This window comes from Phocoena sinus, chromosome 10, assembly GCF_008692025.1.
Source record: "Phocoena sinus isolate mPhoSin1 chromosome 10, mPhoSin1.pri, whole genome shotgun sequence".
NCBI lineage: Eukaryota > Metazoa > Chordata > Mammalia > Artiodactyla > Phocoenidae > Phocoena > Phocoena sinus.
Window position 1 is genome coordinate 68,699,931 of NC_045772.1, and position 19,779 is coordinate 68,719,709.

Genomic DNA, 19,779 nt, shown 5'->3' on the forward strand with positions numbered 1-19,779 from the left:
AGAATTTATATCTTCCCAGTTTTTAAAACACGTTCTAGCTCTTTTTTTAAAAAATACCTCAGGGTTTGAAGCATTTAAATGGGGCTAAAATTTGAATGTCTCTATTTTCCGCTCGCTTAGCCAAATCTTATAATCCCTTCAAGCTACATTCTCCCCACATTATCCATAAAGACTTCCGTGATCTTTCCTGCTCACAATAATCCCTCATAGAACTTACTGCCTGTTTCAAAATTGTGATCTATTTCATATGCTAAGCAGACTCTTAGTTTCATTTTTGAGTGAGTGTATTTGTCACACCAGTACCCATGACTGGATGCTAAATTTTGTTTTGCCTGATAACCCCAATGCTTCCAGCTCACATATTACCTTCTGCCAAATGTTCCTGATACCTTGGGTCACCTGCCAAGGTCTGTTCTCTGGCATCTCCTGCCCACTTGGCTGGCCTCCGTCAGGCTGCGTGAACATGGCTTACCGTGGTAAGTCTGTCTGCTATGTGGAGAACAGTTTCTGGGACCACTAATAAATATATTGATTTATATGTGTATATATATAAATATATAACAGTCTGTCTACCCACTGGACCACCAATGATGTCAGAAGCACAAAACGGTGACAGTAAATAAAGTTGCGATTCAACCTCTTAGATACATATCATGAAGAGAACAGGCATTTATGGTTAATCTAGGAACTATTTAAAGGATTAACCCTTATTCCATGTCATCATGTGGGACCCATAACAGAAATTACCATTACTGCGTTTTCAAATAGGAGTGTAGACCTTGCATAAGAAAAATAAAGATGAAAAATAAATGTGAAGAGGAACTTTAAATATTTTGAATAAAGCTATATAAAGTATTCCCAAAGCTGAAGAATATGTTAAAACTGGTGGACAGACATTTAAACAACCCTTTCTAAGTAACCTGTAAGCAAAACAGTTGAAATAACTTATCCTAAAAATATATGACCACTTGTCAAAACACTATGGCTCTTTAATTAAAATAGTTTCACACTTGTTGCTCTGCCCTACGTTCTAAAGGAACTGACTCCACTTTCAAAAATTATGACCTCAAAAGAAGTGCCCTACTAAAGTCAGGTCAACAGAGTTTTAAAGTCTACCAAGAGGCATAATGTCTATTTTTTTATAAACTAGTCAATCTGCTTCTAAGAATGATGCACAAAACAGAAAAAAAATTAGATTATTAGATGTTACACAGTGAGATGTTTGTTGAATGTAATTTTCATAATTATTTTTTCAGTGCATTAAGAATTAATGCACTGAAATATTTTCAGGACTTTTCAGGAAATATCACTTCTCTCTACGTGCTTTCCAACTAGTCCAAAGAGTTCTTTTTAACACTTAACTGAGCATTTTATTCAAATTTTTATGTGGATATTTAATTACTGTGGGATCATACGTCAGTGGATATGACTTAATCTAATAGTATTGATGGTTCATTCTCTTGCTGTTGGTAAACATTTTACTTCTTGAAAAATCTCATGTTCTTTGGCTTTCTTGAAATAACGTTATGTTCATTCCTTTGTTCTTTCATTCAGCAAAATATTTATGGTAAAGCTGCAATGTACTGAACATGAGTTAGCTGTGGGAATGAAAAAATACATTTCCTCTCCTCAAGCTCACATGTTACAGGGGGAAGGTAGGTATTTAGGTACAAAGATAATAGGCAGGTATATAGATAAATTACAAGAACGAGAAGTATTGAAAAGATGTATCAACAGTGTTTTCACACATATATTCACCAAAATATGATCCTTGAATCTTTCCTCTTCTCTTTAAAAGCCTCTCTTCTAAAAGATTTCTCTCATCACCTTGAAGCACATAAAGCTATTACATACATGATGTGTATTTTATCTATATTATGTATCTATTTATATACATAATATACATAAATCTAAGATACACACACACACACAAGATGATGCGAGAAGCTTTCTAGGGGAGAGGCTGTTAAAGAAAAGAAAGGTTCAAGGATACATATATATGTGCAAAACCTTCCCATAGTTACCTATAAACTCTAGCAATTTAGCTCACAACTGTGTCCACCTCCTGGGCACTTTGTTCAGCAGTTGCTATCTTGATGCTAGGCTACACTGGTCCAGTTGTGAAACTGAAGAGTTTTTTAATCTCCTTACACCAATCTGCCAGAGTCCAGTTATGTAAAGCATTTATGAGAAACTTGCCCATAGATATAACTTCATCAGCCTCTGTGGTCATCACCACTGCCTAATCCTGCCACCTCCCCCACACACTGGCTCCTGCACTCGTTCCTGCCTGTATCCATCTTTCTGGCTTCTCACCTCTCCTACTCCGTCTCCTCCTCTCTCTTCCCTCTCTCACTCTCTCTCTTCTTGTCTAGTAAAAAGCCCAGAATGTTCTTTAGCTTATGAAGAGAAACTTCCTTCTTCTAAAGCCTTTGTATCAGAAAATAGATCCTGGCAGCGTGGGTTAGTTGAATTTAAAAGTGTGAGGTGGGAATTTTTACTTTCTACCTGAACCATTCATCCAAATAAAGATAGTCTTTCTCAAATGTCTCTACTTTTCTACTCCTATTTATTCTATTAAACTGTGAATTCCTCTCTGCAGCTACAAACTCCTGTGCGGTGTGTCACTGATCTTTGATCTCCCTTCCCCGTGTCCCCCGTCTCCAGCACCGGGTGCAGTGCACACTAGAAATGAATCTGTCAACGTTTTCTGAACTTAATGGAACAAAACTGATTCTTACCTTGATGATTATGATACTACTCCCAGCTAGAAAATTTTTCTTGTTCATTGCTCTGCCTTTTCAAATTTTAGCTACCTGTCCTTCTAATCTAATCTCGTCTCTGAAGCTTTCCCTTACTACATTGGCTACACGTCTACACTGCTCTCTCTCTCTTTTTTTTTGGTGAACTCCTAAGACACATTTTTGTTCTTTGCTTACTCTATAACATGTTGCATTTTTAATTCTTATATGTCTTAGGTATATCTTTTCTTCAATCTAGCAGAAAAGATGAGTAGGTGGGATAGAACTGCAAATTAAATACTTATGCAAGGAATTAAAGGAGTATATAAAAGTTAAGTGACGTAATTATAAATATTAAATGAATTTGAGATAAGATTTCCTCAGAGGGAAGTGTTCTTTACAATTTACCTCTTATGCTCTGTAGTAATGTGTGATTTATATGAGTCATGTTATACTTTACTGGAAACTGTTTATGCCTTAGTTCTAGTGAATTTCCCAAAACTACAGAAATATGTGATACAACCAATAGTTTTCACAATAAACGTACAAAAATTCTATTTAAAATATTCATAAAAATAAATAATTGCACTTTCTCTACAAGTATTCAGAATTGGCCTACTAATTTTGTTAAAATAAAATCTTTACAGCAGTAGTATCATATTCTAATGGTTTCTTTTCTTTTTTTTAACCAAACATTAAAATCTCTTCAATCATATAAGTTGAATTTTCCTACCATTAGAAAAGCCTAGGGTCTATTGCTTTTAAATCACTTAATTCTAATGAGGGAAAACCTTTCAGTAAAACTGCTGCCTCCATTTCCACCAAGTTTGCTACTTTTCTATTGCTCTTTTGTCTAAAATATGTGAATATAAAGTGGATTAGATCAGAGTTTAGCTGGTTATGGACTTGTTAGGACATTTGTATTAGATATTTTTAAAAAGCTTGACTGTATATGGCTTCTGGGGCTGTTTCCTTAAATTCACTCTCTCACCACATGCACTAGTTCCTTGCACTTCAACGTGATGCTCCCAGAGGGGGACAGAGTTTGCATGAGACTCAGTGCTGAAATGCCACTTCTTTATCCTCATCAAGCAGTTATTACTCTGGGCCTATTGCCGCCCTTGTAAGGCTCTGTGCTAGAGAGGCTCCAGGGATATATCATTATAAGCTATGGTTTCTGCTCTATAGAGCAGGAAAAGGTGAAATGCTGATCTGCAGTTCAGGTAAAATGTGCTGCAGGACTTGCAAGGAGGAATTCATCCCCTGGCTTTACTGAGGGCATTGGAATGGTCTTCAATGGTAAAGTGTAAATGAGCAGAGCAGGAGACAGATACAACCTGAGGAGGAAACAGAGGCTCACAGACATCCTGGAATAAGCATGCTGTGGTTGGGGCCAAGCAACAGCCCTCAGGGCTGGGTAGAGCCAGAGCACAGAAGATATGGGAGAAAACACAGCCAAGGGCAGACTGTGGAGAGCCCTGAGAGAGAGCTCCTAGAGTCTGGACTTCATTCTCGGACAATGGGAGTCATTGACAATATTTTTGGTTGAAAAGTGACATATACAACATGGCATTTCAGCTTGGAAGCTTAGGAAGGTGAGCTGTGTAGGGCGAGTGGGACAAGGGGACATCTGGAGGCAGAAGGTTTCACTGGAAATTATTTTACAATAGTATAGAGGAGAGCCAGGACTGGAATGGTGGCAGAGAAATGAGCAGGGAAGGTATGGCTACAAGAGACGTAACAAACGATGAATCGATAGGCCTGGCTGGCTGACCAGGTGTTGGGGGAGAGAGAAAAGGAGTTAACAGATCTACTTTGGGGGCCCCATTTTCAGCTCCTTGTATTAATTTGGTTTTTGAGGCCCAACCTCTCCCCCTTTTTCTCTGGGACTGCTTCACCCCCAGTCAGTTCACGGATGGATGCAGGACAATCCAGTCCCTGCTATTCCTTCCCTGGAATCCAGAATTAGACCCGACAGCCAAGAGTAGTCTCCCTCTGAGGTGTTGGCTGTGGCTATCTTCTTCTATGTGAACTGGAAAGCTGAAAAACCTCCTTTACAGTAAGAGAGAAAAAGAAAGCAGAAGTGAAAGAGAAAAAGATGAGAGATGGAGAATAAGAGCTAGGACTGGGTTCCCTGTTACACTTTAGTCTCTGCTTTCATGTGTCCCTAAAATGCTACTGCATCCCTCCTCTTTAATTCTGCAGGGCATCCTTATAATGCAGTAATACATTTCCTTCTTTGATTAAGCTGGCTTGGCAGGGTTATTGTTACTTGTAGCCAAAATGGTCCAAACTGATATATTCCTCAGCAGGGGCCCTCCATCTTCAGTCAACTGGTGCTCTGGCCACTCTGTACACACTTCAGTACTTTACTGACTCCACATTTTCATGCCATTTCCTTCATCTAGAATGCCTTTCCCTTCTAAATCCTGCTGACTCTGCCTGCATAAATCCTGACTAGCCTTCCTTCCATCTCTCTTTATGAAGTACTTTTTGAGTGAGTCCATAATATCTGCAAATTTTAATGTTACATTTTCCCACTTCAAGTCCCTGATTTTAGTGAACCTATTGCAAGAATAATTAAAACTATATAAAGAAGGTAAAAGATGGTGGATGGTTGTAGGAAATCAGGAAATTTATGCTCTCACATATACAATTTTTTTTTCACATATATAAATTTAAACAGATTAAAAGATAGAGCTTCCCTGGTGGCGCAGTGGTTGGGAGTCCACCTGCCGATGCAGGGGATGTGGGTTCGTACCTCGGTCCAGGAGGATCCCACATGCCATGGAGCGGCTGGGCCCGTGAACTATGGCCTCTGAGCCTGCGCGTCCGGAGCCTGTACTCCGCAACGGGAGAGGCCACAGCAGTGAGGCCCGCTTACCGTAAAAAAAAAAAAAAAGATAATGGTCTACTTGGCTACTAGTACCTTTGACTTTAAGATGGGTTCAATGAGGTACCAGTAGGCCACTTGGCCAAAGCAGATATTTTACATATAATAGTATGTTAGTTAGGAGGACTATTAGATGAAAAAAGATAAAATAGCCTTTAAAAAGTAATGCACGACATTATTGCATAAGTGCTATAAATTCAATTTTATAAATATCCAGAGGAGGTCCTATAGCAAGTGAGAGACAGATATGGAACCTTGCCAATGCTTCCTTACTCAAAGTCCAGGGCTTTCTTCACTATGCTAAACTATCCCATGGGAAATAAAAAAGAAATACATCAATTTTTAGATGAGACAAATAATTCAATTTCATTTAATTTTTAAAAACCATAATGTATTTTAAATCATCATCTACTAAAATAATAATATACTCTAGGAACCCTCTTGAGCCTCTCACACCTCGGCTATGTTATATACCAAAAAAACCCCAAAACCAAAACAAAACAATAACACTAAAACACTTAATCTCTTATAAAGGCCTCTCTTTGCCTGTAGCGATTAGCGATGAGAAAACCAATCTGCTATCCTGTGAAATCTCACATAAATTCAGAACACAATGAAGTTTACTTTCCCTTCAGCAATGGAGCCTTTGTTCTGGTCACTTACAATGCCTCTGGAGAGGAAAACACAAAATTGCCTTATGAAAGTAAGAAGAAAATGTCTAGCAAATGGATGGGTATTTAATGAACAAGATAAAGTGCCAAGTAATAGTTAATGTCTCTTTCCGCTAGATTCAAAGGAACACCCCTAAGACCCCAAAGCATTCACACCAGAAGATTACACGAGTAGCACTGATAAGCACGATGCCATTGTACAAAGAATCTGTTGCTAAGCAGGGCAGAAATATTGTTTACATGAAAATGGAATGATCTCTGGTGAATACTGAAAGAAAGTGATAATTTCTATAAGCAGAAAAAGCATTTTTATATTATTCCATTTCAACTGCTCTAAAGCCCTAAGTTGCTTTGGCAATTGCTCATCCCTGCTTTGTTGGCTTATATCATCCTCATCTCTGCAGCTTTCCATTTACTAAATGGCAGGCGTTTTTTTGTTTTGCTTTGTTTTGTTTTTTTCCCTGAAGCTTTGGCAAAAATACCACAACCATTCTGTATGGTTTCCAGGGGCCACCTTTCAATGGTCATACAATGACTTTTTGGTGCCCTTTTCATAAAAGCCCAGTTGGTTTATCCTCTCAGTAAAATTGCTGAAAATATGATCAGAGAAGGCTCCATTTATAGCAACTGTAAACTATGCATTTCTCTAGCTTTATGGAGCCTTTCACTGTGTAGTGTTTGTTTACTGAGAACAAAGCAGGGAGTGGCTTCAGTGAGAGGAGGAAAATACAAAGCCACTTACCTGCATTACAATAAGGAGGTCAAAGACCAAGATGAAAGAAGCCAGGAAGGCTCTGGAAACTTCATCACTGGGCAAAAATCCCCGATTCAGCTTGTCCCAGCTGATCCAGTCAGTTGTAATGACAAGTACAACCACAGATGTCAGAGTGAAAAGAACCGTCCTGAAAGGAACAAGACACTCAGTAAAAAACATTAGACGTAATAATATAAACAGTGCAGAGTGCATGTGATCTGCTGTATTAAAAGTCTACCCCTTGCCAAGTACCTATCCTAAGGCATAGTCACCAAAGGAAGATGAAAAAAGAAGCAAATTAAGAGCTTTCTTTCAAAAGCAATTAGAAAATGGTATGACAGCATCTTTTCCAAGATTTTCCCTAAAGGGCAATAAGGTAATGGTTATAGAACAAATAGTTAACAATAAAATATTACAAATAATCTTGGTTAGTGCAATATATGTCCCAAAGAGAGCATTGGTTGTAACTCTCATTACACATACATTGTTTTACTGAGGGTGGTGAACAAATATATATAGGAACATAAGGCAGATGGGTAAGGAAGTCTTTGGATTCCATGGTTATTCTACAGAAGAGAGGGAAGATAGACTGGTCCCTTCATTATTCCCTAGCCTGATGAGCTCTGTAGAGGAACCACCTCTACGTGCCAACTGTGTAGCCTCTTCTCCTCATGGTACTCATATCATAGATATCTTGTGGCCTAGTGACCTGTCCAGGTCACACCATGTCTAATCCTCCATCCATCGTTATAAGATACTAGGGGCCTGAGATTTTTCTCTTACTTATTTTTGTAGCTCCTGTAAAATCTTACATAATTATATGCAGATGGAGTTCAAAGAATGTTTGTTGAAACTGTAATAATTATCAATTAAGCTTTTTATAGAAATCAAAACATATTTAAATTAGTCTTTAATATTGACATTCAAAGTAAATCTGAAATCCGGGCAGTGAAAATTCAATCTGCCAGAGAATTGTCCATAATGTTGTAAAGCCTCTGCTTTCAGAACTATATTTGTATACAGAGATTGTTTTGAATTATAAAAAGGAAAATAAAGAACACCAAATATTTTGAAAATAATTTTAACGTAAAGGAATAAATAAATAAGAGAAAAGAAAAATGGAATAATATGAATCATCCTGGAATTCTCTTAACAATTGAACAGAATACAAATTTCTAAACTGAAATTTTGGTTTTCCTTTTCACAACTTTTTATTTGGAACAAGTTATACTCTGATAAAATAAGTATAATGAACTCCTCTTTAGATTTTTCCCCCATGAATAGAAAATATACATTTTTTTTTAATTTTGGAAAATAAATTTTTTAAAATTTACTTATTTTATTAAAATTGCAGACTCTCAAAAGAATTTGACTCATGATCTCCAAAACATAAATTAAAAATTATCTTTGCTACTGTTTAGAATATCTTTGAGCATTTCCAGAAGTTCAAATGGATTAAATGAACATGGGAGAAATCCAAAATAATTATTAAAATACAAATAGAAAGAAATTGCAAATATTATATAGTCAAACATAAGAATATTGGAATTTTAAACAAAATTTTCTCCAGGTTAAGTTGATTCATTTGTTTTTGTCTTTTTGAGTTTGAGAAACTTCAAGGAAATTTGAATGCAATTACCACAATTTCTTTTGTCAACAAGGAATATAACAACTTCCATGAAGAATAGATAAATATTGACTATTCTTTGAATCTCATTTTGGTGATAAGGGTACTTCCTCATCACTCTTGGCTTTTCATATGTGTGTTTCACAAGGATGCTATGAATATATATAATTCTTCAGGATGTACTGTATGACCGTACAGGTTGGTAAATGGTTGGGATCCCAATTCTCTCAAGCTCCCCCTTCTTTTCCTCCCCAGCTTCCTTCACAAGACCCCACACCTTCCTGTTATCCAGCACTACAGGGTGAAGTCTTGGTGAAACATGGGTACTCCAGCACCTTACTCCAACTCTATGGCCAGCATCCATCCTGTTGGTTCAAGCCTGTGGTTGACAGGTTAGTTTTTTTTTTTTTTGATTTTTTTGATGTGGACCATTTTTAAAGTCTTTATTAAATTTGTTACAATATTGCTTCTGTTTTTTTTTTTTATGTTTTGGTTTTTTGCCCCGAGGCACGTGGGATCTAGTTCCCCCACCAGGAAAAAATGAACCCATGCCCCCTGCGTTGGAAGGCAAAGTCTTAACCACTGGAATGTCAGGGAAGTCCCAACAGGTTAGTATTTTTAATATCATCCTTGTATTTTCCCCAAGAGCTACCTGGAAACTTCTTTTTGTGAAGACAGATGATTACATTGGAATTCATACTCTAATGTTACTTTGTTGGTCTAAATATGTAAACTGATACTGTAAAATTAAATACTAATGCAGAGGAATATTTTTAGGTGACAAAATCTGAGATTTTGGAATAAGCATTTGTTGAGAAATCACAAACCTCATCTATTACAAGATTTATAAGGGAGTTATTCTTTTTTTAAATTTATTTTATTGAAGAATAGTTGATTTACAATGTTGCATTAATTTCTGCTGTATGGCAAAGTGATTTAGTTATACATATATATATATATATATATATATATATATATACATTCTTTTTCATATCCTTTTCCATTATGGTTTATCACAGGGTATTGATATAGTTCCTTGGGGTATTCAGTAGGACCTTGTTTGTTTTATCCATTCTATATATAACTGTTTGCATCTGCTAATCCCAAACTCCCAATTCTACCTGCCTACCCCTCTCCCTTGGCAGCCACAAATCTGTTCAAAGGAGTTATTCTTATTCATGCTAACAATTTCATTGTGAATAAAGTCATTAAAATTAATCATTAAGACTCTTTGGTAATTAGAATTTATCATAAAGCCTGTTGTATAAGAGCTTCCTGAGATCAAATCTGCACCAATTCATGTCTTAGATGTTTGCTTTATTTGATACATTTCATTTATCCAATATGTAATAATACTCCTCCTAAGACCTTTTCATAGGTGTTTTCCTGGCTTTATTAAGTACTTCTGTTTTGACAAAGAGTATTGCTACAGATCTTAAGAAAAAGTTACTGGTAATATTTTATTACTCTAAAGAGAAATTAAAGGAGGTATTCTGCCCTATATTTAATATTTAATACTAAAAAAAGAATAAAAATGGCAATCATTAAATATGAATCCATAGAGCTCAGAGAAAGCTGTAAAAATAAGTCAAGAGAACGGAATAAAGAAAAGGAAAAGGGGGACCAAAATACATTAATTGGTCATTTCACCTCCAAAATTATATTCAATGCCTTATCTAGATATAGGTATGGAAGCAAATGTATTGCTTGTGGCTTGTTTTTCTGAGTCACATCTTGTAAAATTGATAGACTTTACCATGCTAAGATAATTCAGTTAAAACACCAGTTTAAAAGAACCATGACTCAATTACAAATTACTGTTACAGTCATATGCCACTTGTAATGTGTCAGGGTCTGGTATAAGAGCTTTACACAAAATAGTATAATCCTTACTACAAGTCTACTGTCACCACCTCCAATTTACAAGTGCAGAAACTGAGTCACAGAAAGTTCAAATAACTGGACCTGAGTTAAAGACTTTATACGTTATATAAGATATAAGATGATTCAAACCTAGGCTGACTCATGACAGTATGTGTCACAACCATTGTACGTATTGTCTCTCATAGGAAGCACTTGATTTTACACTCTTGTTACTAGGTCTGTAGCTAAGATTTCACTTATTTTCCATTTTTATTATAAGTATAATGTTGGAAAATTATCATCCAGGAATACTTAATATTGAAACGTAAAACTCACAGAGACTCTGACAAGGACTGACAGGAAACAGTTAACAGGGATATTTTCATGGCAGTGAAAATGGACCCTCAGGGATGCTAACCATCAATGCAGCACCCTTGGGTTTTTATTTAACCAGTATGGTTGAAAAGATGTTTACTCTGGATCACGATTCTTGGGAGTTTCAGCTTCTCTTTTTAAATAGCATCCAATTAAACAATTATCTGGATTATTTCCTTTCAATATGCAGCCAGCACCAGCAGGACATCCTGGCTCATCAATTCTACTGTCTCTGGTTTCTGGCCACCAGTCAAAGGGAAAGAACTCATCCATAATTATCAGCTCAAGTGGTTAGTCTCACTTCCCTGTTTTCAGATTTCCAGTTTGTTTGCTTTTCCTCAACTGTTGCTAATTCCTCTTAGATTAATAGGAATTAGAATGTGAGACCAAGAAAGGTTAACAGAGCTTTTTTAATTCACTGCTTCCCAATCTCTGGGCTGGGCTCCTGGGAATCACAGAGTTGCTAAGAAGTGTGAATTTATATGTGCACTATGAGTTGTCTGTAAAGTGAAAAAATGAAATGTTTCCAGAGAGGTTAGGGGACTCACTCATGTCACACAGACTGCCAAGGACAGAACTACCATGAGAACTACTCTGAGCAAGGACTTGCCCTGTAGTAAACCACTTTCTCTCTTTTGCTAAAAATCTTCAGATATGCTAATTTTTTTTTTTTTTTTTTGCGGTATGTGGGCCTCTCACTGTTGGGGCCTCTCCCGTTGCAGAGCACAGGCTCCGGACGTGCAGGCACAGTGGCCATGGCTCACGGGCCCAGCCGCTCCACGACATGTGGGATCTTCCCGGACCGGGGCACGAACCCATGTCCCCCGCATCGGCAGGCAGACTCTCAACCACTGCGCCACCAGGGAAGCCCATGCTAAAAATTTAATATCATCTGGATCTCAACTGGGAACATACTTTATAGCCTACCCAAATATCTATTGTGTATGTTGACTGGAAACAGAGTAGTACATATAAATGAATCAAGATAATTCCCCAATTTGGTTTAATTCATAGTCTAAACCACTCTTTCACACTAATTTCTGGACTTTAAAAAATACTGAACTTCTATTTTAAGTAATTAAATTAGTTAATATTGTTTTTCTTCTTCTAATCATAACCACTTTAAGATAGACTTATTGCATAGTTAAACAGCCTGAAATCAGGGATTAAATCAATAGAGAAAAGAACTGGCATTAGGCTTCGATTATCCACAGAGGGCTAACTCAGTGTTAGTTATCACACAATTTCATTTTGATTAAACCAGGCAGCAGGAATGTACAGAATCTCCTAACTAAAAGAATATATGTTGAACCAAACAAAATTGCCAAAATTTGACCATGTTTTATCCTACTAAAAATAGCAATTTCATGTGATTCAACATAATAAATATGCTTTTATGTGTTTTAATATATTAGCCATTTTTCGTGTTCTAAAATGTTTATAATCTTTGATTCCAGTCATGAATATCATATTCCTTTCTGATCTTGCTGCACAATTACTGTGATGGTTACAGGAAGAAAAAATCACTTTAATTTCTTTCTATAATACTTGTGTTAAAATTTCGGAACTCAATCAAAACAAGTCAGATCGTGTTTCATGATTTCTCATAGCAATATAAAAATCTGCAAATCTTATTAAAAATGAAAGGTTTAATGTTATCACTACAAGAAAGAATGAATGCACGGATCAAGATAGCAAATTTAATCTCACAATTAAGTTAGATATAGTCTCATATTTCAAAGTATGAAATACATGAAATGAAATGTGGCATGGCAATAGAATTTTAAATGATTTAATATCATAATTTCTCACCACGTCGTTTAGAGGGAAAAATACAACAAGCAGGCATAAACAGAAGAATGCTTTCCTTCACTTCTCATTGCAAAACTGAGAGCCAGTTCAAGCATCCAGTTCCATTCTGAATATCAACTACCAGCACAGAGAAGTCACAGATGGCCATGAGAGAATGCTGACACTTTCCATTTTGCTTGTTTTAATGATCAATGTTGCCATTGCAACTCTGTTAGTAAAACAATCACCACTTGGGTCCTCAAGCCAGTTCATCCTGAAATTCATGAGTTTACTCAGTACTGTAGCCTAGCTGACGAAGTCAAGATTGCTCCTTAGAATTCTGTAAGGAAATGGTTTTAGTGTCCTTCCAGTTTCCCACTCTTGGGATCAGGAAGCACCAAGGGAACACAAAGGTGATGTTTGCTAAATGACCTAGGGAGGGAGCACAGCTTCTCCATGTGGCTTTCATTAAGTAAACATCACAGTCAGTTCTTGGCCAACCTGAACACACTTGTTAAGATAGGATCCCTGAGAAAGAAGATGCAGTTATTAACTTGTCTTATTTGTGGCTGCATTGGGATCTGGAGTCTATAAAGGAAATTATTAGACTCTAATGTTGTCCATTAAAGTATACATTTATGTGTTATTTATATCTGTCTATTATTCCATGAAGGAAAGTGCTCTGAACATAGCAGGAGCTCAAAAAACACTGAGCAAATTGGAATGAAGAAGGAACTTGTTGGTAACTCTTGTTCCTGAAAGGGCATGAAAGAGGTGGCTGAAAAAGGCACTTCTGGGTTGGGCCATTTGGCCACACAGATTGTAATTTATGTGGACAGTGTCCTGGCATCCTAATCTATGTAAACAATGTCCCTTGGAGTTCTGCAGTGTCCAACTATCGCAACTTTATGTGGAGCCCTGGCCATTGGCAGTCTTGATATAAGAGGTGGAAATGAAATGACCACATTTCTTTTAGTGGCTTGAATTCTTCTACCTATGTTTGAGTGATGTTAGTTTACTCAGAGGTTCTTAAAAGTAGCTTATTGATACAGAGCAGAGTTAGTCTTGGTCAGGAGAAATCATTTTATTTTCTTTGTGTTTCATAGTTTTAGGGGTGGAATAAAACACGCGTTCTAGGAAAAAGTACTTAGTAGACTGCAAAGTCCTTAGGATTTGGGCTGTGTCATTCATTACTGATTATCAATGACCAGCACACTGTTGATATTTAAAAAACAGTATGAATAAATCAATCTATTTAACCTGATGTAGGAAATACTTATCCCTTACCCTTCACCAAGTTCAGATACTTCTGCAACTCATGGTACTTCCTCCAGTATTTACAGAGCAAAGAAAGAGGCCTGTGCAATGAAAAATTAGGTTGCATGGACTTAGTGGGCATGTTAATCTTCTGTGTCTCTTAGCAAACTCACCAGCACAATTTTTCTTCCTAGTGAATTACCTTGTAATTACTAAATAATTCACCAATTCAGTAGGATGAAGCATATGAGATATACTCTACTAATTGTTACCCCAGGTATAAAATATTACCACAAGTTCAGTAATGAAAGTGGTAATAAAGATAAGGGTATAAATAAACGCTCATTAACTACAGATAATGCCAGCAAGAACTATACCCATTATTGTTTATTTAATGAAAATAAAACGATAGCTATGATACTCCAAACATACTTTTGACTTTTCAAAATGCAAAGTAGAAAATTTAAGTTAAACATACCATGTTGCATTTTTTTCCTGTTAAATTTGTTTTTTTAAAAAATAAGAAAAACCAGGATCTTCTGGGGTGAGCAGGACGAAAGTATGCTTTATTTGATTTAAAAAATAGGATGAATTTACATACTGGGTTAAAAATAAAGGTTCAGGTAAAATTTTGTGACTTTGTTGAAGCCAGCCAAGATGTTTACATAAGTCAAACCAAGACCAAAAGTACATTTTCAGTATCATTTCAAATATCTGTTGAAGAATGTATCATCAGGAGACTGTCCATTGGGAAGAATGCTTTCAGAACTCTCCACAAGTATCCCTGGAAGAAAGAATCTTTTCAAAGACATTGAGGACATGATATAATGGCTAGGAAAGTAGAGATTATGAACATAAAATACTTTTCTTTTATGAAAGAAGACTACAAAGTAGACTCCAGGAACAGAAAAATTCCCTAAAGTTATGCAAAAATATTTAAAGGAAATAATGTCATGTCACAATGGAAGATCAAAAAATTTATATTAGGTTTCATAAGGGACATGATTCATTCTTGAATTCTAATGGAAAAGATTTTTTAAAACATCTAAAGCTTTATGACCGCAGATATATATTTATTTTCTCTTGGGAACCTGTGAAGAATCTTTGATTTATTTATAAATAATTCAGGACCAGCTAGAAAAAATACCTCACTCAAAAATAGGGAAAGAGCATGTTGGCACTAGTGATCAGAGGACCAACTTATAAATTTGATTTAATTAAGGATAGATTGTTGGCAATTTAAAAGCAGATCATCCACCTTGTCTGGTCAACCCAGTGGAGAATTTTGAAGCTACGTAAAAGTGTAATTTTATCAAGAATTTAGATAGCTCCTTGGTAGAAAAAGCAATTTCAGGTAATGTACAAGATTGAAAAACAGTTGCTTTTGAAAGAGAAAGTCATATTGTAATGCATGCAAGGGCACAGAGAATTCAAGAAACATTTATTGAGCATATAAGGCACAGACATAAATTGAAGGGACATAGGAATGACCTCTGCCCTTAAGGAACTTGTCACCAGCTAAATAATGGCAGTATATACAAAACAATCAAACCCGAAGTTAAGCAAAAACCATGATGCTATGGAAGTTTTCAGGAATATCTGATTTATTTTTATTCAGGTATGAAAAGTAGCTAGGACATTTAATAAAATTAGACCTAAAAAATGAGTATATTGCAATAGTGGAATGGATATTGCAGGCAAAAAACGAATTTGAAAGAAAATATGGAAATGGTAGTGGGTGGTAGTGAAGTATTAGGGAAGAGTGCCAGATGTTTCCAAAGTTTCTAGGTTTTGTGACTAAAAAGATTGTGACGTCACTAACTGAAGTGAGAAATATGAAAGAAACCAGGAATGAAATATTACGAATCCTGTTTTGAACACCTTGTTGAGTTTAAGGAGCTGGTGGGACATCTATACAGGAATGAATAATAGTCAACTGGAGATAGGAATCTGGGTCAAGGAAAGATCAGGCCCTGAATTTTGATTCATTCAAATACAAGTAATTTTTAAAGACATGACGATTAATAAAATTTTTCAGATAAAAAAAGAAAAAGGAATAAAAAGAACAGAGAAAATCAAGGACAGAGTCTTGAAGGTCACCTCTTTTTATGGTATATCCAGAGAAGGCTGGAGGATGACAAGGCCATAGACATATGACATGATATATGAAGAAATCCAAAATAAAACAATATTATAGAAGCCAGAGAGAAAGATAATTTCAGGAATGAATTTGTGGTCAAAACCCCCAGATACTACATAGAGGTTTTATGGGATATAGACTGAAGATGGACCACTGTAGAGCACACTTCTTTCTTTAACACGACTCCTTTGAAAATTGCAAAATTGGATGTAAATATAGTTTCAGATATTTTCTCTGTAAACTCAGATATGGGCCTAATTTGTGTTCTGCTCCCAGGATCTCTACTAGTAAAGAGGAAGAGACAAATTATTTGGGTAATCAATTTAAAACCATTTGGTTGCAATTAGCCAAGTAATTGATAATTTTATTAGAGTTTATGCAAATATCGCAAGCAAAATCATTGTTTTGCAGGATGGCTTCAGTCCTGGAGGGAAGTTAAAGCACAGATCGACAAAGAGTAGAATGTAGACAACTGCAGTAATGCATGAATGATATGGTTATAATGATACAGAGGATAAATAAAAAATATATTTGAAAGCAAAATTAATAGAACTTATGCTAAACCCGGATAATACTTAATGAAGTAGGGAAGTTGGAAAGAAAGTTGGTTTGAGAACAGACTATGAGATAGCTATTCAGAGAGCTGCAGAAACCTATATTTGCCCTGGTAGTACCCTCGGCTCTGCAAGCGGGCAAAATTCTAAGATGACCTTCAATGATCCTTGACCTTGTATGATCTCCTCCCCTTGAGTCTGGGCAGAACCTATGAATACTGTGAGATATCATTCCTGTGATTATGTTACTTTATATGTCAGAAGGGATATTTGCAGACTTAATTAAGATTACTAATCAGTTGGCCTTTGGTTAATCAAATGGGAGATTATCTGGGTGGGCCTAACCTAATCACATGAGCTCTTTAAAAACAGAGAGTTTTCTCTGGCTGGTAGCAGTAGAGGCAGTTGGAGAGATTTGCAGTGTGAGAGGGAGGTTCTCTGTTGTTGAGATGGAGGGGGTCATGGGACAAGAACATGAGAGACACTCTAGGAGTGGAAAGCAGCCCTGGCAGACAGCATGAAAATGGGGATGTCAGTCCTCTAACTACAAGGAACTGAAATCTGCCAACAACAGGAAGGAGCTTGGAAAGAACCCTGTGCTCCAGATGAGAAGGCAGCTGACAACTTGACTAAAGCCTGACCAGAGAATCCAGACACATCTTGCCAGCCCTGACCTACAGACTATAAGAAAATAAATGAGTGTTGTTTTTTTAAACACTATGTTTGTGGTGATTTGTTATACAGCAAATAGAAAACGAATACAGCTCTAGAAATTTAGGACTCTTGGGATCCTAAAATAATTGCTTATTGGAAATATTTCCAAGTCACATATAGAAATGCTTAGCTCTTGAAATCTGAGATAATTAAGATCAATTAAAATCATTACCTATCCAATCTGGAAAATAAAGCCAGGCTTCTGTGAAACATCTAATCACAGGAAAATGCTCACTGAATTAAAAAACCAAAATTAGCCTTAAAAAAAGTTTTGGTCCAGCTTCTTGTCTTCAAGTGCATAAATAATTGTACAGGGAAGGTTCTATTGATGTCTTTTCTTAAAATGTAACAAGAAAAAACAATGCTTTCAAAGTGCATCGAAGCATATTAAAATGCCACCTAATACCTAAATGCAATTTCTCTTAGTTAAATTTAACTCTCCTTGCACTAACAGGTTATTAGTCAGAATCTACTCCATGAGAAAAACTCTTCATATATTTAAAAAGAAAACCTCGTCAAGGGAAAGGGAAGAACAGGCTTCTGGTCATGGCTTATAGTACTTATTTATGTGCACTCAGAAAAGTCAGTTACCCTCTCAGGATTAATTTCTTATCTCTGAACTGGTGATTATGATTATGATGATGATGAAGAAGAAGTAAATGATGATGATAGCAGTTATAAAGTATTAGGTAGTTATATTACTGCACCCATATACTCAATTCTCAAACCAATCGTATGAGGTAAGTACAATTAATCACCTCGTTTTGCATAAGGAACACTGGACTGAGAGATTACGTAATCCAAGATCGCAAATCTATTAAATATGGAGCTTAGATTTTAAACCCATGTGTCTCTGACTTCAATGCCAAGCTCTTAGCCACTGTGCTATTCTGACTTACCTATTTATGATGTTGTGAGGAATGTATGTGAGATAACTGAAGATTTTAAATATTGTTTTTATAATTTAAAGGTAATAATCCAATCATTCTTTAGGCTTATTTCTCCAAATTATTCAGCAGGTATTCAAGGATAAAGCTACTACGAATTATCTCACTCTCAAGTAGTTAAGGAGATTTTCTTTGAATTATAAGACTTGTGCGTTTTTTTAAAAACTTAGAGGTGATGTGTTTAACACACAAACCCTTATTTCTCATTGATAATAATTTGCTCTGCTTTGTTTGGTAGCATTAAGTTAAAAAAAGACTACCCACCCTGGAGCTGGTTGTGTGCTTGCACAGGCACAGAAATATCTGATTTGGCCCAATGCAGACTTGGAAAGTATCATCCATTAACTTAATGAAATTAGGTGATCTTCAAAAATTATCATCATATTATGATTAATTTCAAGAACATTTAAAGGATATAAGGTGTGTGACTCTCTGGTAGGTAGTTTCCAAAGGGAGGTTTTTTTTTTTCTGAAATAAGTAAAATTTGGATGAATTAACTCATCCAGTTCAAACTTGTACATTTTCATTATACTTAGTTTACTGGCCCCATTCGCGGTAGCTACAATTTAGACCCTTATCATTCTAACACCATCCATTCCTCATCTAGGAATGAAGGGCTCTAGTGCCATTCTGCCTTCCTTTCCAGTTGAGGGATTTTAGAAGGTCATCCTTTTTTCCTTATTTCCACTGTAAGATGTTTATACTCTTTCCTGGTTCACAGATCTTTTGACACTGGTGATGCCACATGAATTTCACTGTGTGTTTGGTAACGAGATGTTGGGACTGCATGAGCCCAATAAGCACTATTACAGCATACTGGATGGGAACCTTCAAAAGAAATGCCAAACATCTACTCTTATGCTTGTGATAATAGTTCGAACTGTTCATTGTGGGATACAGGAGTCTAAAATGTTGGTACTAGCTGCTGGGGACTCTTTCTTCCTACATTCTTCCCCTTCCAGACCCCAGATGGGCCACCCTCAAGGAGAAGTGAGATGTGTATAGGAGGGGGAAGTGGGAAATGCTGCCATAGAGTTGAAGCTTAACTACAGAACAATGCAATATATATAGAGAAAAAAACTCAGCCATAAAATAGAATGAAATAATGCCATTTGCAGGAACATGGATGGACCTAGAGATTATCATACTAAGTGAAGTAAGTCGGAAAGAGAAAGACAAATACCATATGATATCACTTATATGTGGAATCTAAAATATGATACAAATGAACTTATTTACAAAACAGAAACAGATATAGAAAACAAATTTATGGTTACCAAAGGGGAAAGAGGGTGGGGGAGGGATAAATTAGTAGTTTGAGATTAGCAGATACAAACTACTATATATAAAATAGATAAACAACAAGGTCCTACTATATAGCACAGGGAATGATATTCAATATCTTATAAATAAACCATAAAGGAAAAGAATTTGAAAAAATGTGTGTATATA

The 19,779-nt window shown here is 36.2% G+C and overlaps 1 protein-coding gene across 3 annotated transcripts in view; it reads right to left on the reverse strand.

Moving 5' to 3' along the window:
• The window catches only part of TMEM117 (transmembrane protein 117), a 566,206-nt gene that overhangs the window by 104,296 nt on the left and 442,131 nt on the right, over positions 1 to 19,779 (reverse strand). For all 3 annotated transcript variants that reach the window (XM_032647238.1, XM_032647239.1, XM_032647240.1), the window contains one exon: positions 7,048 to 7,207. In XM_032647238.1, coding sequence (XP_032503129.1) covers positions 7,048 to 7,207 — 160 coding nt within the window. The remainder of the gene's footprint in view (positions 1 to 7,047; positions 7,208 to 19,779) is intronic.